We start from the raw sequence: 26,295 nt of genomic DNA, 5'->3' as shown, positions 1-26,295 counted from the left end.
TTACGGAGAGAAAAAGTTAATTAGATTATTTAATGTATTACTTACCGTTACTATCGGTATATGGTATAGGTCTACTATTTGATCTACAGTCTAGGTGGCAAAAGTTTTCGATTACCGCGGTTCTGTGTAGGCAGACAAAGGCACGGTAATGCAAACAAAAGTTTAAAGCTTTCCAGGCTCATATCTCAGCAGCCACACGAGAAGATACAAAACCGCAGCGCAAAGCCCTCAGCCCCCCCCCCCCTCAGGATGACGAAGGTGGTCATCATCGATCCACTATGGACGAACTATATTTAATGCAAACAAATGGGTATTTTTATATCCATTTCTTGTGTGTGTGTGGGAGGGGGCTCATATTGAGGCCTCTTGAGGCGCCTTTTTTCTACATTATTTTCTTTCGTTATGTTATGTTTTTTGATCACCTGTGTTGACTCTCTTGTGACGTTGCGTGTGAAATAAAGATGCAGAGGGCAGTCCATTGATTTGTGACTCAGACTATTTGCCAACTAGTACTCACACATCAAATACTCACCTGCTTTAAGTAGAGGTCCAAATTCATGGCCATCCTTAGTATTCTCCCTCCTATATATCCCTCCCTCCTATACAATACATATCTCTTGTACTATTAAATTTTTTTAAAAAAGTAGCTGTTTTGTGTGTGAGAGAGAGATGGTGGTTCTTTTTAAGCTTTGAAGTCAGGACGGGGTTCAGATTTGATAAGGACCCAGAGGCGTAGCTAGGGAGGGAGGAGGAAGGGGGAGAATTTGAAAATACCCCCGCTCCCCCACTTGGGTTGGGGCCCCCAAAAGATTGTTTTTACATTAATATTAAATATTACGAAAAATGCAGGGTCAAGCTCCCGGTCCCCCAAATGATGGAAAATTCCTAGCTACGCCACTGTAAGGACCCTTAGCTATGTGAGATATAAGGCCCTTAATTTTATTTAGTCCAGATATTAAATATCAGTGCCGAATATGAGTTTCCGATATCTAGACGGTTAAACTGATAAACAATTAAGAATTATATAAAACATCATTAACTTAAAATCATTATTATCCACAGCAAACTTACTCGGAGAATGTTTTTTGGGCCCTCCTCTCAAGAAACAGAGGGCCCTAAGCTATAAAATAAATCCTGTAATGTTTGTAGTCAATACATTTATTTTGTATGTCTGTACAGTGTCAGTGTACTTAGGGTTAATGCTCTTCATTGTAAGATATACGATAGAAGCCTCATCGACTCTAGTTTCTATTTTTATCACATCATACTCTAAGCATAAACACTTGACTTATGACTTTATGACGGTGTGACTTAGACACATCGATTGTCAGATTCGATCAAAAGAAAATCAATAATTCTAATCTTGTTTATTGTTCTATTAAGCCACATTCTCCTAATCGGTCGATAACTTAAAATAAAAAGATTTATATTGAACACATTAAACACACACATTGCAGCATGTAAGTGAACAAGGCCCACCTCTTGGAACAGAGCCCTCCGTTCTCACACCTTAAAACCGGCACTGTATCACATTGAGAGCACACGACATAGACCTGGGTTCCCAGTGCTGGCTTCTTTAACAATTGGTCGTGTCACTTATCGATCTCCAAGTTCGCTGCTGGAATACTTCAACTGGTTCAGGAAGAAGTTCAATTGGGGAAGGGGGGAGATGGTGCTTAGAATATTTATCTGGTTATAAAAGTACGCTATATCGAGAGACCTGAACAAGACTCTGGCCCCAGAACCCTCCTATAGAAGAAAAACTATACGGCTGATCTGGAAACCACTGCTCGGTTCATCTCAGATATAGTATTACTGATCTGAACTGCATGATCTGGAGACCACTGCTCGGTTCATCTCAGATATAGGATTACTGATCTGAACTGCCTTATCTGGAAACCACTACTCGGTTCATCTCAGATATAGGATTACTGATCTGAACCCTCCGACATGTAAAATGAGAACGAAGAAGAAGAATTAAAGTACTCCATTTTTAAATCGCACCCATGTGAAGGACCGTTTGTATGTTCAAATTTACCGATGACATTATAGTAGTAGCCTTTAAATAAATTCACCTATTAAAGACGAGGGTGGCAAGGTCAAAATATTAACTCTTTTTCTCCTAATTGACGATTTGATTAATTAATGTTTTTTTTTTAAACTTTACTTTGTTTTATATAAAAAGAGCATGCATTCCCCTTTACTTCTATATCAAAATAAAACAATGTCTGATAACAAACAAAAAAGTTATTGAAGCTTAATCATAACAGGGGTGTGAAACATTACTATGTGGAATAAATTTTCCACTCGAAATACAGAGTGTAATTATGAAGAGATAGAATTAATTTTATTATAGTTCCAATATTTTGATATCTTTTGTGTAGTTTTTAAAATTTCATAGTTGGCAATGTTCTTTTTGTGCTAAAGATTTCATATTCAATGTGGGTGTTGTAGCAAAAAAGAAACATGAGCTATTTAAATTATTTAACGAAAGATTATTGTATAATCAATAAATGATGAATTTGTAAAGTATAAATATTTATACATAACCATTATGTGTGTATTCAGTGTACAGAAAACGAAAGTATTAATAAGCGAAGCATTTTAATATAAGCATATAAAAAATTTTAGTAATTTTTTTCAGCACTTTAAGATCAAATTTAAAAGCTCTTTTGCGTGTTACTTAAAGTAATTTTTATAAAGCTTATATTAATTCGCTCTGTCTGTCTGTCTGGTAAAAGTTTGTACACGTGATGTTTCCCACACCCAATCTCTCATCAAATTTAAATTTTGCAAAATTATTTCTTTTACACGACTACACAAGAATGAATAAAAAAAAACATTAACCAATTAGTAAATTATTTTGTTTGGTATCTCAAACAAGGGAAAGAAATTGTACTTGACTGTAGTGGTGTATACGCTGAATTAGTCCCCTTTATAAGTCGTCGTCTGAGTCTTAGGGAACACAAACCTAAAAAATAGGACGAGACTATAGAAACAAAAGATAACTCTAAAATCTTCCATATTTATAGGCTCTCCACTAGCTAAGTGGTTACCGTGTTCGCTTGGGCGTAATAACTTCTTTTTTGAAGTAACGTCATATATAAGAAAAGATAAGACGCTGTAGCACTTTCATCCTTCTTTCTATTCTAGTGTGTACACCATTATTATTATAGCTTTTATATAGCGCTACTTTCATGTTTATAGCATGCTCAGAGCGCTTTTGGTCCAATCTCATTTGTGGACAGGTGGAGGGAGGGGGTATCTAGGAGTTGGTTTTCCATGCTGCCTTTAGGCGCTCTGTAAACACAACTCTGCCCGAGTCGGGTGTCGAACCTCGAGCCCCCTTCTAGGTAGCCAAGCCAAGTTCAAGCGCACTTGACCACGCTTCCCACCATCAGTAATCCAGGACTCTTTCTTTGTATTTACTCTAATGTGGATCTATCCTGTGCCTCATTTTTCCAACTGCTAGTGTCAATTTTGACGAGCTTTATGTCGCGTTTGCATACATCAGTATATCTTAAAAGTGGGTGACCAGCGGCTCTCCTGCCTTCTATAAGATCACCATACAGAATGTCTTGTGGGTGTCGACCTAGTGGCATTCTGTGAACATTTCCAAGCCAGCTCGGGCTTCTGCTGCTGATAACAGCGTGGATTCCATGGCAGCCTGCTCTTCAATCAAGTAAATAGGTAAAATTAAATTTGTCCTTTGAACATTGAGCTCGTCCCTTTAACTTTAAGGCGAGAAGGTCACGTGATGTCTATTTATATCGAGACGATCATGTGACGTGTACTTAATGTAGACACTATTTACCATCTATATACACCTGCCATTTAATCGATACAACAAGGATTTCTTTTTATAAGTGGTGCGGGGAAGTGTGAGAGAGGGGGGCCACTTTATGAGAGAATCAATAAGGACAATGTTTATACAGCAGTGGTTCTCAAACTTTGGAGAGAAGGACTATCTGATGTAGTGTGTTGATATGCACTCAAGTTAACCTTTCCATGTGCGCTTCATTAAGAGTAAGAGATAGACGGAAAGAGAGAGAGAGAAAAAGAGAGAAAGAGAGAGAAGAAAGGGATAGAGATAATGAGAGAGAGAGAAAGAGAGCGTCAAAAATAGTGTAAGGGAGAGGAAAAGAGAGAGGCAGAGAGAAAGATGGAAATTGGTAAAGAGAGAGGGGGGATAGAAGGAGTTTAAGTTAAAAGGATAATGTGAGAGAAAGAGAAAGAGAGAGAGGGAGAGAGATCATAAAGGGATGGAAAGAATATAAAAGAGAGAGACAAACAATAGTGCTAGGGAGAGGAAAAGAGAGACAGACAGACAGGGATGAGGAAGATAAAGAGATAGGGAAAGGGTGTGTGTGAGAGAGAGAGAGAGACAGAGAGACAGAAAGAGAGAGAGGGGAAGGGGGAAGAAAGAAAGGAAAGATGCCCCTATCTCAAAACACAGACCTTCTCTATGCCCTTTTAGTTTCAGGATGCTGATCTGCCCATTACAATTGTGGTCGTTACAGTCTAACCCTTCAAAACCTATTCTGTAGTTGTGATTGTTTCAAGTGCACGTCATGTCTGTTTATTATGGTGTTACAGAGCCAGCACAGCGATCAGGGGGACTTTATTTTCAGGGTTAAGCATATCTTTATTGATCTGGGGAAACTAATGGGCTGCGTCCACCAGGGGTTTTGAACCCGAGCACCTTGATGGGCATCCCAGCTTTTAACCCGCTCCTCCTATCCATTCCAGTGGCGATACGGCCCATGGAGGTCCCCAGCCTGTTTTAGCACATCTCTCCATTCTGATCTATCCTGTGGCTTTGACCTGTTTTACCACATCTCTCCATTCTGATCTATCCTGTGGCTTTGACCTGTTTTACCACATCTCTCCATTCTGATCTATCCTGTGGCTTTGACCTGTTTTACCACATCTCTCCATTCTGATCTATCCTGGGCTTTACGTCTCCATGCCCCGGACTTTTAGCTGTTGTAGATCTGCCTCTACGTCATCAAGCCACCGTGCTCGTGGTCTGCCTTTGGGGCGCCTGCCAGCCCCTCCTACTCTTTATATATTTTACAATGACCTAACGAGAGGGAAAAAAATAGGGAGTGCCCTGCGTCCATTCAACTATGACTGTCCACGTACACTTTTAAAGGGGATTGACCATTGTTCTGGTCAAATAATACTCCAGTAAAATTAAATCACAGAAACGGGTCAACTTTAATCAAGAAAAATAAAAGGATTGAATTACTTCAGCAATGCGCCATTAGTGTGAGAGCCACTTATGTCAATGTTCAGATAAACTGTTTATAACTCTTAGTGTTGAACGTAGGACCACATGCAACAGCTTGCTAGCTCTATAACAGAAAATAGAGAACCATAATAACCATTTTAATATTTAATATTAATTTAATATAGTTGGATAAAATTTGATTATTTCATTACTGTTTAATTAGTTCGAGGCATTCTGACTTTTTTATGACAACTACACACACAAAAACAAGATTACAAAAAGAGTTTGAGTTATCACACAAACTCAAGCGGCGCCCGATGGGTACATGATAGGTCCGCATTACAGATAGATTGACATGATTCAATGTTGTCGGTAATAATATCAGAAGCTATGAACTACAAGCTACCAGGAATCTCATTCCAAAACTTCATTCCAATGTAAATGTTAATTTTAAAGCATTATTACCTGCGTTCGATTACAAACAGTACACGAGGTCCTGCTGGTCGCCTGTTTATATACGTAAATGTGAACATTGCATGATTTTCTACATTTAGACAAAAGAGATTTATGACACATTTAGAGTCTTAGTGAATGTGTATTACTTAAGATCTTACCTAATCCATCCATCCATCCCACTGGTGCTACAGGTCATGGATCGCTCTGGTCTGCTTCAGTACCTCCTTCCATTCAGATCTCTCTTGAGCGTCTCCATGCCCAAACTCTTTAGTTGTAGATCTGCCTCTATATCGTAAATCCATCGTATTCGTGGTCTACCTTTGGGTCGCCTGCCTTTTTTGTTTTTTGCCGGTATACAGTTTTCGTTCATCTGTTCTCTGACATTTTTTCAACGTGACCTGCCCAGTTCTTTTTTTTTTTTTATTTTTTTTTTCGCAACTAAAGGTGAGACTTTGCACTACAGGTATATTTCCTTTTATATAATACAATTAACGTAAAAACTGTTTTGAATTTAACTATAATATTCATATACATGTAGATCTAGAAAAGATTGAATATTCATGCCAAGGTCTTGTTTTGATTGATAAAGGTAATATTGCAATATCGGATACAGTGAGGGAGAGAGAGAGAGAGATGAAAGAGATGGAGAGAATGAATGAGAATAATGAGGTCGTCAAAAAATAGTGTAAGGGAGAGGAAAGGAGAGACATAGAGACAGAGAAAGACGGAAATGGGTTTTTAAAAATCAATTTTCCATTTTATTAAAGCATTTCTCTACCTCAAGTAGGCCTATGCGAAATTTCACATTAATAAAAAAAAAAGGGGGGGGGCTGAGATATTTAAACGGACTACATTTGGTGGTAATGAATTGTGTCAATTAAGACAGAAAAGTGTTAAGTGTTACTTAGAGGGAAATAAATCTCGTATAACTTACAGAAGTCCCTTCAAAGGATATGATAACTATGTTCATTCACGTTTCCTATTGTGAAGTCGTTCGTGTTAATTAGAGAACAAAAGTCTGCTAAGTCATTGAATTTTCTGGCTGATTCGTGCAACCCGTTCCATGCTTAAATGGAACTAGGGAAGAAATAATTCTTATACGAACTTGTCCTAGCGTATGGAATAAGAAATGTACCTCCACCTTTGTGTCTTTCTGTGTATTTTATTTTGGTTTTATGTATAAAAGTTGTCAGTACATTATTGCTACTATACTTTATCGTCTTCTGTCCTGGAGTGTTTCTGAGTTCAGTGCAGCAATGGGCTTTCGGGCAAATCCCCGGTGGGCCCGTGGACCACTTCGAAAGGGTCGCTTGGAACTCAAGTAAGACCAGAAATACACAAGAGATTGTAGAATTTCTATTATAAAATGGGCCCACCGCTCGACGTGACTGACTGACAGTGTAGTCTAATACTATTCTAACGTATTTTCCGTAATAATGTAATAATTGATATACAGTGTTAGTGTATACACAAATCCCTTATGCATACTAATCGATTACTGATGCTGTTACTCTAGTCAAATATTAAATAGGTTCTTGGGAACCAAACACACATGCACACACAAAGGCTTTAAGATGCGCTGTCTGAAAGCAATGATAGAAAAATTCCAAATTATACACTGGCCTCTGGTGTCTCAAGTTTTCAGAAGTCGTCTGCTACAGTCTACGAGATAAATGATTGTCCGTTGGCGTGTCATTGACATTCCATTATAAGCGTGTGTTCCAGTCACACCAAGCGACAATTCGCTAGTTGCCCTAATTTGATACCAAAAGTAAGCCCCCACCCCTCCCTTTCTTTTCTTCTTTTCATGTGTTTTCTTTATTCGTGATGCCACCATTGTGACAAAACAGTGGGTGCATAATTCAATGCTGTAGCACTCCTTTCTCGTCTGTCACTTTACCCCACTCTGTCGCCTCTCTCTCTCTCTCTCTCCTCTCTTCCTTTGACCCCTATCATTAGAGTTATGTTTTGTTGTGACGGTAGTTTAGCAGTTTAAAAAAAAAATGACACGCTTTTGACATAGTGATCTAGTGTGTAAACACGGCGTGGGTAGTAGCCTCCACTTGTGTGTGTTTACATGCAGCGAGCATTGGGAATACATTCTTGATTGTGCCGCATTGTGTTCAGTTTTTGGATTAATAATTAGCCCAGATCTATTTACTTATAAGTAACGTCTTTATTTTATAAGAAAATCATAAGATAAGAAATCCTGCTCTGGCTGTAGATCTAGGTCTAGACGATGGATCTGTAATTCTAGATAGTAAGATAGATCTAGCTAGATCTAGTCTAGAATCTAGGTCTAATAAGGTAAGACTTAGGCCTAAGTCTTAGGAAAGTTAATCACAACAATTTGTTATATAGTAGTATTAGTATAGGATATAGATATGTCTATTAGTAGTATAAAGACAAGTGTATAAAGATATTGATCTCCCATTCAGAAATATTCATTAAAGAGGTCAATCTCGTCACTATCTATAATGTGGGGCGCTGCTTACTACTTTATTACTAGATCTAATTCTCTCCTTTATTTTTTTCTTTTTCTTTGTTCCCAAATTAGCCCGTTGTTTGTTTGGCGACGAACGATGGTATTAATTTTAAACTTTTTCAGTTTGTGGAGAGGATTTTTTAGATTCTATTCTAGATCTATTTGTTATTGTGCCATTGTACGCTGGTTATTGTTAGCGTGTATCGGGGGAAAATGTGTTGGGGGGGGGGGCAAGACTTTCAAATTTGTTACGGTTGAGTAATTTCATGCGATGGCCCGAAAGACGTGCATCTGACACGTTCTTGTGTGTGTGTGTTGTGATGTGACACGCTTTCCACAGTCCCCGATGACACACCGTGATATAAATCTAGCATACGACTTACAGATAGATCTAGATCTTCTCTTGCTTTATAAGAAATGTGTCAACTGCCTTTGTTACATCTTGTTACTAAACGGCGAAACTAAAAAAAACAACAACATGTTCTTTAATTTTAAGGGAAATCTATTTGGCGGTTGGTTGTTATGCTGGACACATGACACTCTTGTTAACCGTTGGCCATAGAAACAGATAACCTTTACATTAGTTTACATTGTCTGTCCTATAGACCACAAGGTCTGAAAGGGGTACTTCACTTTAATTTTATTTTTTTTATTACTTAGAGCTTTAAACTCGGTCATGTATTTTCTCTTCAACAACTGGTTGTGTGGTGTGCGCTCTGGACCGTGTTACTTTAATCCAGTGTTTCCCAAACTTTTTCCCTAACGGAACACCTCGCACATTCTCCTAGTTTTTAGAGCAACACTTTGCTTATGTTTTTAAAGAGATTAATTCACGTGGTGGCCTACTAGTTACTTCTTCCAGTAATTCAAGGAATACCTTTTCAGGCCTCGTGGAACTCTAGGATTCCACGGAACACTGTTTGGGAAACACGGCCTAACCAAATGTGTATATTCGTTTGTTTTAAGGCCCTTAGCTTTACTTAAAGACTCAATATATTTAACAGCGTACATTTTTTTACACTACATCCATATTTTATTTATTTTTTTTAATCAATTTTCCATTATGTTTAATACCATACGTTTGAAGCATAGCGTTTCCTAGTATATTCAACGGTCCTCCTTGGAAAAAGTTGCTTCTTGTTTTGTGTTGTTAGTCAGTCAGTCCGTCTGCTAGGTTTAGATTTCAAAAAGCGCTATTGAAAATCCGATTTGACTATCGACTGCTTTTAAAATCTTTGCTTTTTTTAATTAATTTAGCAAACTTTCTTACAAAGACGTATACCATTTTTAAAACAAGATTTTTTTTTTAAAGTCTCAAGGTGTGATTACAAAGAACGACGCCTACACTAATAAAAGTGTATCTATTTACCTATTTATTCGAAATATCGTCTTTTGTATCTAAAAATCCAATTATAAATAAAAAAAAATTATTACAAGAGTCAATAGACAAATCTTGATAATTCGCAACTGCCTGTGTCGTTTTGGTGTGAGCCTGTGTGATTCGTAATATTTGAATACGATTTGCTCGCAGGGGCCACCTACAAGTTTGGCGTGAGAACGCTAACTTCTTTATCTTTTTAATATTAAATTATTATTATTATCCTCTATATTGTTTTTACATTCGAAGTTTCGAACCCGCTTTTTATTTTTTTCCAAATCTGGTTCGTAATCCCTACCACCCAAGGCGTCTTAAGGTTATTGACATTGATTTCATCAGATAGTTTGATCACATAACCATCTCGTAAATACAGACGTCTTTATTCGGCTGTGTGTGTTTGGAGCAAGTCAGTGGAGCGTTTTATTTTAATCGTTTGTAATTGATACGCCATTGGAAACGTGCAGAGCTATTCATTCCCCCGCCATTTTATTTTTAGCCATGACAGCTTTTGCTCTTCTGAAAGAGGAACTCATTTATCTTTAAAGTTAATTATGTATACTTTAGTTTCATGCTCGTATATTACTTTTAAAAACACGATTTAAAAATGTAATGTATATCAATAGTTGATAAGCTTTGTAGCCTATATGCCTACAACTGTATAGAGATAAAAAAAAAAAAGGTGCAGTAATCGACGAATCCAAGGGATGTAATAGGCTAGCGTAATAATAAATGTTTAATATATATTTTATATGTGGTAAAAGAAAAATAATGATGTGAAAAAGAAAAGAATAAAAAGAAATATGTTATTTACGAGTTCGACTTTGCGGCGGTTGAAGTTTCAATCATTTTAATTTCAAAAGTTTTTATTTATATTGACAACATCCTTACAATCAACCGGCTTATGCTCCTCTGACCTGAATTTCATCTTTAACAATACAATCGCTTCGCCCCATCTCCGGGCCGCGAGCCATGTCTTCAGTTCTCGGTGCACGAAGTCGCATAACCCCGGTCCAGGGCCGGATTTACACTTGATAAGGCCCTAAGCTATTTGCGAGAAATGGCCCCGTGTAATCAACATAAGGTGATTTTTCTTTGCTATTTCTTCAAATGGATTGCAACTCTCCCTAGAAAGATTTTTGAGGGCCCTTCCTAGCAAGTGGGGGGCCCCTAAAGCTAGTAGTAATCCTAAATATATAGCTTACATTGCCGATAGGTAAATCCGGCACTGCCTCGGGCCCATCTGATTTATTGTTTGTAGTGATGTGACCAGTGACACGTCTGAAAGGACCCTCGGGCCGAAAGGTTCTCACCATTGTTTTATGATATTGACTAATCTGGGCAACAGATTGCACTGGAGTCCTCTCGCGTTGTTCATGTTTGATTTTGTTTGTCATAGAGTGATTTAAAATAAGTCTGTATAAGTACTTAGTTGGGGGGCGGGGGAAATATGTACATATAAGCTTATATAAACTTTTAAAACTATGTCGCAGTGGATCAGAACCGTTACTAGGGCTGAATTTAGGCCTCTACGTAACTGGGTGGCCCCCGAGGGCAGATTTTTGTGTGGAGGCCCCTATACTTTTTTTCGATAAATAATCCACTTATTAAAAATTAAACATCTAAAAGCATACCACATTTTAGACGAAAGAAATAGAGTACTTATAGAATTAATATCGTTTTCCTTCTATTTTAGTTTCTCCTATAGGCTCCAAACGGAAGACTGAACTAAAGGAAGGGGAAACAAAGGGAGTAGTGTTTTTGTTGAGGCTTTGAGTAAGAGACCCTAACTCTTTACAAAACAATTAAATCAATGAGATAATCATTCAATAACATCATCATTTAACTTATCATATCTTATATAATACAGACGTTACTTCAAAAAAGAAGATGATTACGTCCTACGCGTCATGCATTTAGTCATGCATATTAACCAATGACTTAAATTCTGCCAAGTCACTGGTTTTCCTGGCTAGCTCAGGCAACCCATTCCATGCTCTAATAGCACTAGGGAAGAAGGAGTATTTGTACAACTCAAGAAAACATTAAGAAACTGGAACAGACACAAAATAGAACAGTGAGATTCATAACAAACGAATATTCACACTTAACCAGAGTAACACCTTTAGTAAAATCACTAAATTTAGAGGACAGAAGACTCAAAAGTAAAGTAGCAATTATCCATAAAACACTGAACCATAATCTTCAAATACCAAAACAAAACTTAATAAAATACTCTGAAAGACACAAAGATAAAGGCACATTCCTCGTCCCATATGCTAGGACGCATTTGTTGATAGTTTGTAGTTCATAGTTTCTGATATTCTTACTGAAAATTTTGAAACCTGCCTTTTTACCTGCCAGTGCGGACTACTTCGGGGGCCGATTTAGAGTTTCTGTTTCCACACTAACCGTCTTTGTAACTTTGTTTCATTTAATTTAATATACTTGTTTTAAATTTGTCTTTTTAAATGTATACTTTTGAGGTGGCGGAGGGGAAGGCTCGGAGGTTGACTCACTGTCGTAAATCCGGAGCTGCATCTATATATGACGATCACGCTAGGAGAGGACACATCTGAAACCACAATGGTATTTAAAGCAGTCTCGTTCGAAAGTCCAGAAAGAAATATTGAGACAAATAAAACGTTTATGTTTTTGAACCGTCAAAATTCGTCTATAAATGTATTTATCCTTGATTGGGGGCCCCTCTCTTGTGAATACCCGGGGTACTAGCCCCTCTTGCCTTCCCTTAAATCCGACCCTGATGCAATGACTTGAGCGCGAGCCTCCTGCCCTTGTCATCCTATACAAGTTTTATTTATTTTTTAAGCCTGAATAAGTTACAATAAAGTGCTCTTCCGTCACGCTGTATCTGCTTGGTCAAGTTAATCTTGGTCAGTCGTTAAGGAAAGAGGTTAAAGATTCAGATGTTGCAAAGACAGTATTACCCCCCCCCCCTTCCCCCATTCTAAGGTGATGTCATGTCCCACAAAAAGCAATTCCGGATTGTATCAAGTCACTAAAAATACAATTTATAATGGGGGGGGGCGGAACTTAATGTGGAAGTTGCATAGTGAGATAGTTCAGACACTTTATAACATAGAGTTTGTAGCCAATACTTTTCTAGAAGGATCTGGCTTCTGGTGAAAGAGATGATTGTGAACCCTAAGATATGAACTGGCTGGCATGTGAACGGGTGGCTGGAGATTCAGGTCGAGAAGAACAATGGTCATCCATGCAAGGTCAAAGTCTGTATGCCAGGGCGTACAAAAAATGCAATGAGAAAAAAAGCGCACATAGATAATATGTAAAATTGATTTCATTACTAAGTATTATTGAATGGCTCGCTTGTGTGTAACAAATCTATAACTAGCGCTTCTTGTTTCGTTGGAATCCATTCACAATTCTTTCCCCTTGATTTTTTTCCCGTTCCTTTCTAAATCTGGACACAAGTTAAACTAATAAACCGCGGGTATAGATTTGACCCATTTTCTATCTGGTCTGGGCTGACCACTCTACTGACCAGGTTTTTAGGAGTGACCCATTGCCGTGCCCAGAGATGCCTATGGCCCTCTCGCCGCCACCATTTCCTTCCCACTTGATGTCCAGTGACACACACACACACAAAATAAACTCCCGAACGAAGTTAACTCCGTTCAACGTTACGTCCTAACTTCCTTGGCCCTAAGGGTAGCGTGAAAGGTTGGGGGGGGGCGTAGAATGTCAGCCTTGGGCGTACGTCTGGGTAAATTAAGTGGGGGCCGGTTATATTTATATTTGGATGCGGGAGAAGACTAGAACGAAATCAGTGAGTGGAGGGGGGGCGCCACCCGGTGGGAGGGAACCGTTTCCTGGCCAAAGGAACTGGTCGATACAGGAGAAAGTGCTGATCGGGTTTGTGTAGTATGAGGTCAGCTGTGGTCAGCTTCTCCTCTGTTACATCTCACGTTTCCGCACTGGCCAGGCTAGAGGTAGTGGCGTCACCGAACAAGGAAATTGCAACATTATCTTTATCCTCTAGACAAACACTTTGCGTTGAGTTTTTTTTTTTTTTTGAAAACCACATCCTACGGAATGCAGTACTTTGATTTAAAAAAAAAAACATAATAATTTTCGTGCAATTTCATTCACTGCCTAATCACAATCTGTTGTATCACAAAGTTTTTAGTTGACAATTGTGATCTATAGGGCAGATGACGTAAAGGTTGCCTTGTGGCTTAGAGATACCCATATATATCGAAATTAAAAACCCCAGTCTTCACCAGGATTTGAACCAGAAACCCTGGTTCGGAAGTCGAGCGCTTTGCCGCTTAGCCAATGCGCCTCCGTTTCAGTATAGTATCCATATCTTTGTTTATTTTGTCTATTGACTTCAAAATCTTTTACATTCTTCGTCTGTCCATTTCTTTAACGTTTTTCTATAGTCTCTATATTGCCACCACATTTCATCATATTCCTTTCTCTTCTTTGTTTTTTTTTCCTCTCTCTCGCGCGCGCTTAGTGTATTTTATTTGTTAAAGAATGATAACCGGATCGTAAAAATCAGAATGAAAAAAAAAGGAGGACATTACCGTGAATAAGTTTGATTTTTACGACAGACTTAACACTCTGCCTAGGGCGCGTTACTTCAAATGTTGCCAACTAAACAAAAAAAAAACACAACAAAATTTCAAACGGAAGAGTTTGATGATGCAGTGCTAAAAAGTGTACGCCTAAAAAATTCGGTACGTGACGTTTTGGCCCCGCCGTTTTGGCGACGGGACGTTTTGGCGCGAGCCGTTTTGGCGACGGTACGTTTTGGCGCGAGATATCATTTGACGATAATTTAATAAGCACGTAGCTTTTTTTAATGAGCCCTTGAATTCCAGCGATTTAGGCAAATAACCATGGTGTCTATTTATACTTAACTGAAAGTATTTTGAGGAACATGGTACATGTATTTAGTTTTACTTATTATTAGCAAGTGTTTGGTATGTATAGCTGGAGATACCATACAGTCATTAAATAAACCAATGTTAATGTAAACAAATAATTGCATCAATTTTTAGTCTATCATCGATTCATTTTGTTTTTAATTTTAAAGTAGCATCTTAAAAAACTTTTTTGAAAATAAAAGTGTGCCTCTTAATAAACACACATACACAAGTCAAAATGTTTATTAAAGAAAATGATGTGAAAAACAAACACACATTTACATTTAGTACGTGAAAAATATGTCTTAACACAAACACTCATGCAAAACATAGATATGAATAATTCTTTTAAAAGAAATAATACAATAAACGTACATAATGTATTTCGCGCCAAAACGTCCCGTCGCCAAAACGGCTCGCGTCAAAATGGCGGCGCCAAAACGGCGGCGCCAAAACGGCGGCGCCAAAACGTCCTGCTTTGTAAAAAATTATCCTAGATCTGACTTTAAAAAAAAAGTAGGTTATCAACGCTTCCTTTAACTTGCACACCGGATACACCAAATAACTAGCTATTTGAAAATCTCTAATACGCCTCTTAAGGCAATCTGTATTTTAAAACTGAGTTGGTGGCATAGTTATAAAGTTAGGCTGTCTATCACGAGGTCCTCGGAGCTCGCAAAGACCTTCCTGCAGGGATCAATACCAGGGAAAAGATAGAGAGACAGACAGAGAGAGAGAGAGAGCGATGGGAAGACATAAAAGAGAGAGTCTCTGGCCAAGGCTAAGAAAGATAGGAATGGAGAATTGGCGGTCGACAGATCATGCGTGGTGCCCCCTCCCCATTCCAAGACAAAAGGAAAGGGGAAGGGGATGCATAATGCCGAAAGATTTGCGCACCGAGGAATGCGCACCAAAGTTTACTTAGCACTGTGCAACATCAGAGATGGCATTTTGTTTTGGAGGTTTGGTTTTGATCATCAACATGGCGAGTAAGCTGGCATTGGACGGCATTATCTTGTTTTCTCAGTAATTACCTCCCTGTTTCGTTGTTACCTTTGTTTATTGTTTTCCATACATTATTTATACGATAAAGAGCAATGCGCTTTATTCACTAGAGATGTAGGTAGATCGATTAGAAGGACAACGAACAGAGCTACATATATACGTTTAATGATCATTCCATTATAGACACTAGATCTAACATTTTACTTTGATCTACTCATGACCTATATAGTTCTAGATCTATGCGATAGATGTAGAACTCTTGAATTGACTAGAACAAATAGGGAGTCTCGACAACCTCAATGATTACACTTTATCGAGTCGTTACTTAGACTAGATCTAGAAGTTTATTTATATAGATTCTAGATCTAGATGTCATCTTTATTTTTATAACCCTATAGTGGCGTAGCTAGGACTTTGCCATTATTACGGGGCCCGGGCGGGGGGGGGGGCTTGACCTCTTTAGGGGCCCCTGCATTTTGACATTCGACATCATGACATGAGATAATTACGTGTAATATTTAATATTTGATGTAAAAAAAATTCGAACACTCATTAAAGGGGGGGGGGGGGCTGGGAGGATTTTAAAATTATCCGCCCCACCATAGCTACGCCACTGTAACCATAAAATCTAGATTAAATAGATATATAATCTATTAATGTATAACATTAAGCACAACTAGATAAAACACAGGACCGTAATGTATAAATGCAAAAATAAAACCTAATAAAATACCCAGAAAGGCACATAGGATAAAGACAAATTTCTTATTCCATATGCTAGGACGAATTCATACATGTGCTCCATCTTAGTACAGCAAACAGAAATCAAATGAGAAAGTAAGATAGATTGTCTGGTGACGTGGAAGGAACAAAAAATGCCGCCTTCTTTGATCATGTTACAAAAGTTCAGAATTCGGTGCCCTTGTGCGTGGTGATTGGCGTCAATACATAGGTTTATCTTTGTTTAAATATAAATTAAAAAATGTCGGAATAATTTTTATTTTCTTGGCCATTTGCTGCTGCACTCTTAAAATTGATGGCTATTTAAGAAAGGTGGTAATTTTTCATATGATAATCGTTAACGGAGGCTTTTTTTTTTTTTTTTACAAAGCTTATATCAACTCACTCTGTCTGTTAAAAAGTTTGTACGCGTTATTTCTCCCACACCCAATCTGGGATCAAGCTGAAATTTTGCACAATTACTTATTGTACCTGACAAGACAAGAGTCAATTAAAAGAAATTGACCGATTAGTTAATCAACTTTTGGTAATTAATTATTTTGTTTGGTATCTTGAACAAGGGAAAGAATTTGTGCTTGACCGATAAGGCGGTATAACGTAAATTACTCCCCTTTATACTTTGTAGATAACAGATTTATTATTGTTAGTCTTACAACTAATTTATATTTTTTGTTAAAAGTTTTTTTTTATATATTATCTAAAGTATCCTTCTAAGACTTTGCGATCTATAGGGCAGATGGTGTAAAGGTCATCCGATTCTTTGGCAGACGGTTAACAATTGTGTGTCACGTGGCCAACACAACGACCAAGCGCGTTTGCTTTCCCCCACCAATGTCAAGCATCCATTAGAGTTGGGTGGACTCAGCGGCGTGCTACAAATCTCGAAATCCAAATCTTCCCCAAGACTTGAACCCTGGAACTCTCGGTCGGTTTGGAAGCCAAGCGCTTTACCACTTCACCACCATACCCCCTTTTCATTTCATGGGTGATAACGATTACAGCATTTATATTTTTAGTTTTTAATCTACAATGGAAAATATTGGCAACCAAAATTTTTTTTAGAAAAAAAATCTATATCTGGGTGGCGCTAAAAAGACGAGCTTAAGGTTCTAAATTTTGAAAATTCGAGATTTAACTGAATTTGCTTTCTCTTTGTCAAGATAACGTTCAGGGAATATATTTCGCTGTAGTAGACTATATACAAAACACACACTTCCCCCCCCCCTTCCCAGCCCCCAAGATTAGATCTCGATTTCAATTAAAGTGACAGATCCTTGTACACCGTGAGGCTGTGATAGCCGATCTCTGGTCGTAGCTGCGGGCGTAGAGAAACATCTTATGTTTCCTTGTGATGAACTTTGTGTCAGAGAGAAACAAATGACTTCACCCTTTGGCGTTTCAATTTCGGACCTTTACGTAAAAAAAGGATATGTTACCTTCTCCTTGTTTTATTGGAGCATGGCTCTTGTCTTGTGTATTGAATACATCTGAAAGTCGTGCGTCAGTGTCACCACGGTGTAGTGATTTAGTGACCGGCGCTTGTGTTGGATGCGAACTGGGCCATGCGATACTGGCTGAGTCACGTGATGGAGGACTCAAGATTTATTCCAATAGGCTTTATGTGGTTGGGACTGAGAGCCGTACCCGGTGTGGCAAGGGGCTAACAATGAGATGAATGTATGACAGTGATTTCTCTTTCTCTTGGTGACACACATTGTTAAGACCGGCCTTCATGTTAAATACATCAAACCCCCACATCACCTTTTTTTTCATTAATTCAAGTTCCCTTTTCCTTAAACAATGTCGTGCGGTATGCGCGCTGGACTGTCGTTTGGTCGTCTCGATGGTCCCGGGTTCAAACCCTGAACTCTGCCATCCCCCGCCGTTTTGCGGGAGGTAGATAATCTTCAGAACAGAACATCCAAAACATGTAAAACATTTTACGAACCAACAACATATACAAACGCATATTGAATTTAGTTATTTGTTTCTTTATTTTTTTAACCACGATCCTAGTTTTTATGAGAATTCTTGGGAAAAGAAATATACAAAATCTTGAGCAAATAGACTTGAAAGTTTAACTTAAACCTGAATGAGGTAGTAAATTGCATGCCATTAATAAGTGAACTTTGTAAATTCCCGATTAAACCCTAAAATAATGTAATGCCAACCTTCCAAAAGGCTATAGAAAGCACATGAGACCGACAGCGATTGCCTACAGAGCTGGAAAGACCCTCATCTCATCCCGTAGTTCTCTGGCGAGAAATGCGTGGTTCATCATAACTCCCATGCAGATCGAGTGGCCTTTTAGGTACGCCCCTGACGGAGATGAGGACACTTGTACAAGATATGCGACACTGTTTACCCCGACTGTCTGTAGTGACGATACCGATGGTCATCGCTTTCTAGACCGAAGATTTGTCCTGAGAAGTTTGATGGGATTAAGAAAGGTTGTGTGTGTCTGTGTGTTTTGTTGGGGAGTTAGAATCCTCCCGTAGTTCTCTGGAGAGAAACTGTCCAATTCATCATAGCTCATAGAGCTCACACCTTCTAGGTACGCCCCTGACGGAGCAAGATATGCGATATTGTTTTCTCTGACTCTCTGTAGTGACGGTACTGGGAATCGTACCGGGCAAGATCTTCTCCGACTGGGCAGCGTCCTGTTCTGCACTACGCCATGTTTGGCTAGTTTAACCTTTTAAGCCGCCATCATGGATCGTCTTGTTGTGGGTGACGAGATGCTGCCAGAAACCAGCAGGAAAGTCTTAAGCTTGATCGTGACAGTCATTTGGAAGGAGTGTCTGGACATCAACGCTGTGGAGATCTACTCGCTAGTTTTCTTGTTTGCACTAATAGGTCATCGCTTTCTAGACCGTAGATTTGCCCTGAGAAGTGTGGTGGGATTAAGAAAGGTTGTGTGTGTGAGAGTATGTGTGTTTCTGTGTGTATTTGTGTGTGTGTGTGGGGGGGGAGTTAGAATGCCCCCCCCTCTCTCCCTTGTTAACAGTTACAACGAAATAGTATACCTGCAGATAATTGGCTTTAAAATAATAGAATGGCACTTTATGCTTGCGTGATGGCGAAGGATTGCGTTGGAACGGGAAAAACATGGGGGGGGGGGGAATAGCAATAAATTTGCTATCGCTGGAAGTTTTTGGACCAAATATTTTCATGCGAGATAGTTCAGTGCTAGCCAACGCGAGAGAGAGATTTTGTTCTTTTTTTTTTACAAAGATATAGATCTCCTTGTAACGCATTCTTTCCTAGCTCGTTAAAAATTGTATTGATCTATTTTTATCAAACGCACAATGGGCACTTACTTCCATTGTACATTTAAACAGTGCCGTGTGTAATTAATTTGACTGTAATTAAAAAAATGTAAAACTCTGCCTGACATTGTAACGTCCTACTAGCGACATAATAAACTGAAATGACGTGGGTGTGTTGGTGTGTAGATGTGTGTGTGTGTGTGAAAAACGGGAATCCCCCCTCGCCCCCCTCCCACAACCACACTTTAATTTATTAACAGAACATAATAAATGGGTATTTTTTTAAAAATCAGCATAGTTAATGAGGTGCAACGCGTACCCCCTCCATAGTCTTCCCGTACCCCTGGGGGTACGCGTACCTCACTTTGGGAAACACTGACTTAAGATAAATACATATTTTTCTTATTCAGCGTGTCTTAATTAATCAACTATGTAGATAACCTTGTCTACTCTCTCTTGCACATCCGTGATAGTCATGACGATTATAAATGCATCTTATTCTCTCTCTCTCTCTCTTTCTTTGTACAAAACTTATATCTACTCACTCTATTTGTCTGGTACAGTTCTTGTACGCGCTATTTGTCCCACTTCCCATTCTCGGACCAAGTTGAAACTTTGCACAATTATTCATAGTCGATGACAACACATGAATTAATCAAAAATAAAATTAACCAACTAGTTAATTTGTGGTAATTAATTTATTTCGTTTATATAAAAAAGGGATATAAATCTTGCAGTTTTGAAAGATAATGGTTGTAAATGTGCAGTTCTTCCTTTATGTAAGCTTTGCATTAAAAAAAATATTTGTAGAATCATTAGCTCTATTCATTACGTTTTCTAAATATTTTTTATAATTAATTTCTATGACCTTTTTCTTAAACCATTTCAGTTTGGCCATATAAAAGGTCGTCTGGAGAAGTTGAGACAGGCTTTCCAAATCCATAGTGTGAGTACATCGCCCGCTTGTGAGCTTAAAGAGTATTCTTTCTTGTGTGCTCAACCCCCTGACCTGATCTCATTACAAACGGTAAAAGTTGAGTTGCAGTAGCATCTGCAGTATTTTCGTTTCAGCATTGGCAAATAATGCAAGATTGTGGAAGAACTCTTCCGCCTCGATCGCGTTGTGACATTTCATTCTTATTAATTTCCTGATTTGGTCGCCGATGTCATCGGGCAGACGATCAAGGGGGTAGGGGTTTGCCATGGCTTCAGACAGCCCCGGGGGCTACAACCACATTTCGCACTACGTCATCGACGGGCAGATGCTTGGCGGAGTGGGCGTAGGGAGTGGCCAGCACCGCGACTGCAAGGACTCGGGCTACTACGTCAGCACCAGCGATGGCGCCAGCACTTGCAGCAGCAGCGCCACGGAGGCAGGGGACTTCGAGGGCGGAACGCTGCTGGTGCTGGAGCCCAAGTCCTTGAGGAGCTTCACCACCAATGACGAGTACCTGTACGCGATGAAGGAGGATCTGGCTGACTGGTTCTCTTGCCTGTACCAGACGGTCATCACGGCTGAGAACTTCATGTCCATGCTTGAGACTGGGGTCTTGCTGTGCAAGCATGCCAACAAGGTTAGTCCCAACTTTTTATTTTAACCTTACATGTATTCAAATTTAATCTGCGTCCATAATTTAAAGTCTTGGTTTATAGAGAATAAATAGAATAATTAGGCATTTCCATTTATACATTTCTGAAATCACTTCTTAGTGTAGGCAAGATAAACTTGCCAAGGAGAAAATCTTACGAACAGGGTATCAGGATTTGGCACTTTTGTTAGTTCACCAAAGTGGGACGAGGCTTCGGACATTGCCAGTGACAGATCTTTATGGAGACTAAGTAAGTCTAAGTTAGTGTCAGGAACCCAAATTCCCTGCTCGGACCTGAGACAAAGTATTGCCTCTGCCACCTATCGAGAGTGGCAGAACCGATGGGAGGCTGAGACTCACAGTAAACTCAGGCAGATTGTGGCGGATGTCAGCTGGCGGCCCACATCTAAGAGTTTGACAAGGCGTGGTAGCACGACCATGTCCAGACTTAGGATTGGCCACACCTAAATCACGCACTCTTTTGTGCTGAAGAGAGAGGAGCCCCCACTTTGTGAGTACTGTGACTCTCGCCTCACCGTGGAACATATCCTCGTTGATTGCCCCAGATACCAGGATGTCAGGGAGAAATATTTTAGAGCCACTAACTTAAAAACACTATTTGACAATGTCGACCCTGGTAAGGTACTGGGTTTTATCCGGGAAGTGGGGTTGTCTACGAAGATCTGATTTATGAATTTGTGAACATGTACTATTTACATTAAATTTTTACTAAATTATTAAATTTTTACTTAATTATTAAATTTTTACTAAATTATTAAATTTTTACTACCTTTACTATTTTAACTGTGAATAGACCTGGATTTTAATGATTTAACTGTATAGAATTTAGCCCTTGTTATGTAGAGAGAGAGTAGTCCTTAAGGGAATGCAGGCACGACATAGCCTAAATTGTGCCGATGTGCCTAAAATCAAAATAAAATAAAATCTAAGTTAGTAATAATAGTAATGTTATTGGCTGGCTTGGAAATGTACGTTTTATGCCGTTTGGCCGATTTCCAAAGGACACTGTAGGGAGAGATGCAGGTTGTCCATTACAGATCTTCACTGGTGCCTTAGAGCGAATATCTTTATTTGGGAGAAAAAGGCACAGGGTAAGCCCACTCGGAGGACAAGCATAAAGTCATAAGGAAGAAGGGTAATGAATCACAGATGTTAAGCTCCTAGGAGCATGGTGGAAATGGCTGAAAACTTAGCACCCTTTTATGATTTTAAATACACAACGTGCGACCGTGCAATGGGTGTCGATGATTGGACTCTGAACTTACTCCGAAGTCACGTGAGATGTTGCGAGATCAAAAGATGGGTCTTTCGAGACATTCAGTGCCACAGAGCCATGGATGGTTTAATCTGACTTGTATCCTCCTTCTCTTCTTGTCAGATGCAGGAGTACGCCAGAGAGAGGCAAGAGAAGGGAGAGACCCTGGAGATGAGATCGTACTTCATTCGTTCCATCCCGCTGGGAAACGTGCCCTTCAAGGAGGGAGTCAAACCCGAAACTTTCCAGGTGAGTGCCTTAAAAAGAGTTATGGGGAAACATAAGAGGGGGGTAGGGGCTTTTTCTAGAAGCGGACACTCAAAATTATGTTCGGTGGGGGTCAAGAGTTTTTGCAAACATTGCGGAGGGGCTCATCAAGGGAGAGGGAGTGTTTCTAATGCAGTAGCAATACTGTAAGTAGTCAATACAGGACATTGTGGGAAGCGTGGTCGAGAGGCTAAGTGCCTATGAACTTAGCTTGGCTACCTATGAAGGGGGCTCGAGAATCGAGTAGAGTTGTGTTTACTGAGCGCCTTAAGGCAGCACGGAAAAATCTTCTCCTAGATACCCCACTGGTCCACAAATGAGATTGGACCAAAGCGCTCAGAGCATGAAAGTTGCGCTATCTAAAAGCTATAATTTAATAACGATGATGTTCAAAGATATATCATTAAGTAACGAAACAGTAATAATAAATTAAAACTACAGTATCATTTAGTTACAAAACTGTGACCATTCTTCAGATGGCGGATAACTTGATGTTGTAGACGGTCGTTGACTTGTGGCACCAAACTACTGCTTGTATACAACTAAACCACTGTAGCCCTGTTATATTTAAACTTGTAAAATGTCGAAATAACTTGAATAACTGCTATGTTATTACATGTAACTTTTATTAGAATATAAACAAAATCAACTTGAGATACAACATGTAGTAGACTTTTGTAATAATATAAAATGGTATTTCAAGCTAAATCTAACTCACTACAAATATACGTCTTTTCTTTCTGGCGCTCTGAGTCGTCTGTCCTACCTAAGACAGCTGACGACAATGCAGCTTATCTTGCATCATTCACACTGCATAGCTAACCTCCTCCCACCGTCACCATAGAAACACACACACACACTGCATAGCTAACCTCCTCCCACCGTCACCATAGAAACACACACACACACTGCATAGCTAACCTCCTCCCACCGTCACCAAAGAAACACACACACTTCATATTTTTTCTAATTCCATTTTTTTTAGTAATGTATATTGTAAAGCCATTGTTTTTATTGGCCACTTACTACAACCCTTTTAAAAGCAATTCTGGGAATAGAGGGATCTGTGAAAGATTCCCCAGCAGTGTCAGGGGCTCCAAACGTTACCCTACATGCTGAGCTTCAGAAATTCAGTTTGAGAAGCGCTGCTGCTAATTGAATGCCATACTTGAATGAAAGTGTAAACCTCACGGCCCAGGAGAGGTGTGCTTGATATTCAGCTGACATTTAAATAGTTTAGGCCGATATCGACAGTATTCTTTGACTCCAGATTTGATTAGACCAAATGTTTTATTAACACGGTCATTCTCTTGCGGTCATCCAAATTGGCGGCCTTATCTCTGTTTTTTGAAAGGCTGCCATCGCCCGCCTGCCCCTAGGAGGTTGTCCAGCGCCACGCTGACATTTCGTCCAATCCATTTTGTATACACAACTTCTACACCCAAAAAAAAATAATTTTAAATCAATCGATAAATTATAATTACCTAGAGTTGGTGGGGAAAATACTTTAAATATCATTGTGCTAACATTCTTCTCTTTCCTTCTTTCAAGGCTAGAGACAACGTGTCAAATTTCATTAAATGGGGACGACAGATGGGCATACCGGAAGTTCTGAGTTTTGAAACAGATGACCTTGTCCTTCGGAAGAATGAAAAAAGTGTCATCTTGTGTCTGTTGGAAATGGCCAGGGTGAGTTAACTCTTTCTTAATTTGCATTACGTCTGCACGCTTGTGTCTAATTAACTCCCTTGGGGATGTTATTAGAAGCATGCTCTGTAATAGATGAGCCATTTCACCCCCCCCCCTTTTCCCCCTAGTATTAGTTAACAGAGTATTCATTTTAGCATCATATATATTGCTGATAGTTTCGTGGGGAAGATCAAGCTTTCGGCTACCAATCATGTCAGGAGTTCAGTCCAGATGGAAGTACATGCAGTTTTTTTTTTTTGCTGTTTTAATTAGTGAGCTAGGCCATGAAGCTCTTGCGTTCACTGTCATTCCAGGCCTTAGCTGGTTTAAACTGCTCGTTGTGGTGGTGGCGTCATTAACACCTTCGTTAACCCTCGTTCTACATGGAGGCCAAACAAACAACAACAGAACATGATCAGGTGTATGGGTTGCTTAAGTCTCTAAGGAAACGTTACATTTTGTTTGTATTTCGTTTTTTTTTTTTGTTTCTCTCATTATTTTAAATAACCTATTCTCGATATAGACGTTGGATGTCCTACACAATTTGTAGTTACAACTCTTAGATAGCGTAAATTTCCAGTGCATGATAAAATTAGATTTGTTACATTGATAAGACGTAACACTTATGATCAGCAATGTAACAATAATGATCCTTCATGTTACACTAAAGTGCAAGAGGGGCAGCTTAAAGTTGTAAAAATTCTAGTTGTATAAAACTGCTAGTTGTGCCCTGTCAGACTCCTCTTTCTCCTAAACATTCTGAAGCCTTCTCCAACCTTTTTTCTCAATGTACTAATTCTCTCCCAACCCCACGCACACACACACCCGCCCTGTCAAAAATAAAAACCTTTTTGATTTTTTATTTTTTAAGGGTTTTTTCTGGAATCTCTTTACAGCATAATGAAACGAAAATGACTTGAAATTATTTGTTGTTTTTATATATTCAAAATGTTTAGCCTAACGGCGTTGTCTCATTTGCCGTGTTGAATTTTGTTGCAGGTGGGTGCCAAACTCGGGATGTTGGCTCCTACGCTGGTCCAGATGGAGGAGGAGATAGACGCAGAGCTTGCCGGAGATGAGCCGCCACTGCCGAGGCCACAGATTCAGACATGTGACATGCGGTCTTTGGATGAAAGGGTAAGAAATGTTCCGTCCCCAAGGTACATAGTCGCGAATGTCCATTCAAATCTTTTCTTCCTCAGTACCGAACTACAAAAACATCTAAGTTCTAGTAGAAGATGAGCTAAAAAAAATCGTTATTATTCATGGAAGACTCACTATAAAGTTCTTTATTTTCTTGGAAGACTTGCTATAAAGCTCTTTTTTTTCCTTAGAAGACTATTATTATTATTATTTTTACATATGCAAACATAATACTATCATAGTAATTTAACTCTATGGGTAAGTTGTACATCTGATTTGGGAGAACTTTTAAAGCCTAGTGATCTCCACAGCCACCTGTCAGACATTTTATACTGTCCCCAGCTGCGTTACAGTCATTGTACTTGATGTCCCCAGTTGTCACACAAAAGTGAAATGTTATATACCCGCCCCTTCACTTCTCTGTATGACTTTCGACATCGCCATTTTCACCACTCACCTAAGTCATAATGGTCGACACACACACAAAGCGTACGTCATAACAGTCGACACACACACACACACGCACACACAGAGTTCTAATTGAAGCAGAAATATGTTCCAGCAAGACATGAATAATAAACGAAGAATTCCATTAAGTCTGGAGTTAGTTTATCTCCAATCTGTGCGGGCCTTGTAGTTTTAGGAAATCCATTTCGGACACTCGCCGAGAAATTAGATAATGGAAGGAAGATAATGGAATTTTTTTTTTTTTTGTGTACCGTCCATCCTCGTCTTTTTCGAGTCTCCTTTTTATAAAATCCATTTTATACACAAGATTGGTGAAGAAATTTTACATTAATTAGAAGACGATTTAAATAAAAAAAGAAGCTGTGATAGAAGTTATACTGAATTTC

The 26,295-nt window shown here is 39.1% G+C and overlaps 1 protein-coding gene across 4 annotated transcripts in view; it reads left to right on the top strand.

Moving 5' to 3' along the window:
• The window catches only part of LOC106060343 (serine/arginine repetitive matrix protein 2-like), a 109,111-nt gene that overhangs the window by 52,218 nt on the left and 30,598 nt on the right, over nucleotides 1-26,295 (top strand). For 2 of the 4 annotated variants that reach the window (XM_056007123.1, XM_056007124.1), the window contains 4 exons: nucleotides 20,367-21,051; nucleotides 22,466-22,591; nucleotides 24,161-24,298; nucleotides 25,298-25,435. In XM_056007123.1, the coding sequence (XP_055863098.1) occupies nucleotides 20,680-21,051; nucleotides 22,466-22,591; nucleotides 24,161-24,298; nucleotides 25,298-25,435 (774 nt within the window). In that variant the 5' untranslated portion in view covers nucleotides 20,367-20,679. Of the gene's footprint in view, nucleotides 1-15,313; nucleotides 15,489-20,366; nucleotides 21,052-22,465; nucleotides 22,592-24,160; nucleotides 24,299-25,297; nucleotides 25,436-26,295 lie in introns of those variants that run through there. The other 2 variants (XM_056007122.1, XM_013218177.2) reach the window with 2 other exon arrangements.

This window comes from Biomphalaria glabrata, chromosome 12 (genome assembly GCF_947242115.1).
Source record: "Biomphalaria glabrata chromosome 12, xgBioGlab47.1, whole genome shotgun sequence".
Taxonomy (NCBI): Eukaryota; Metazoa; Mollusca; class Gastropoda; family Planorbidae; genus Biomphalaria; species Biomphalaria glabrata.
Note: the sequence above shows the minus strand (reverse complement) of the source record. Positions and strands in the feature narration are given on the sequence as shown.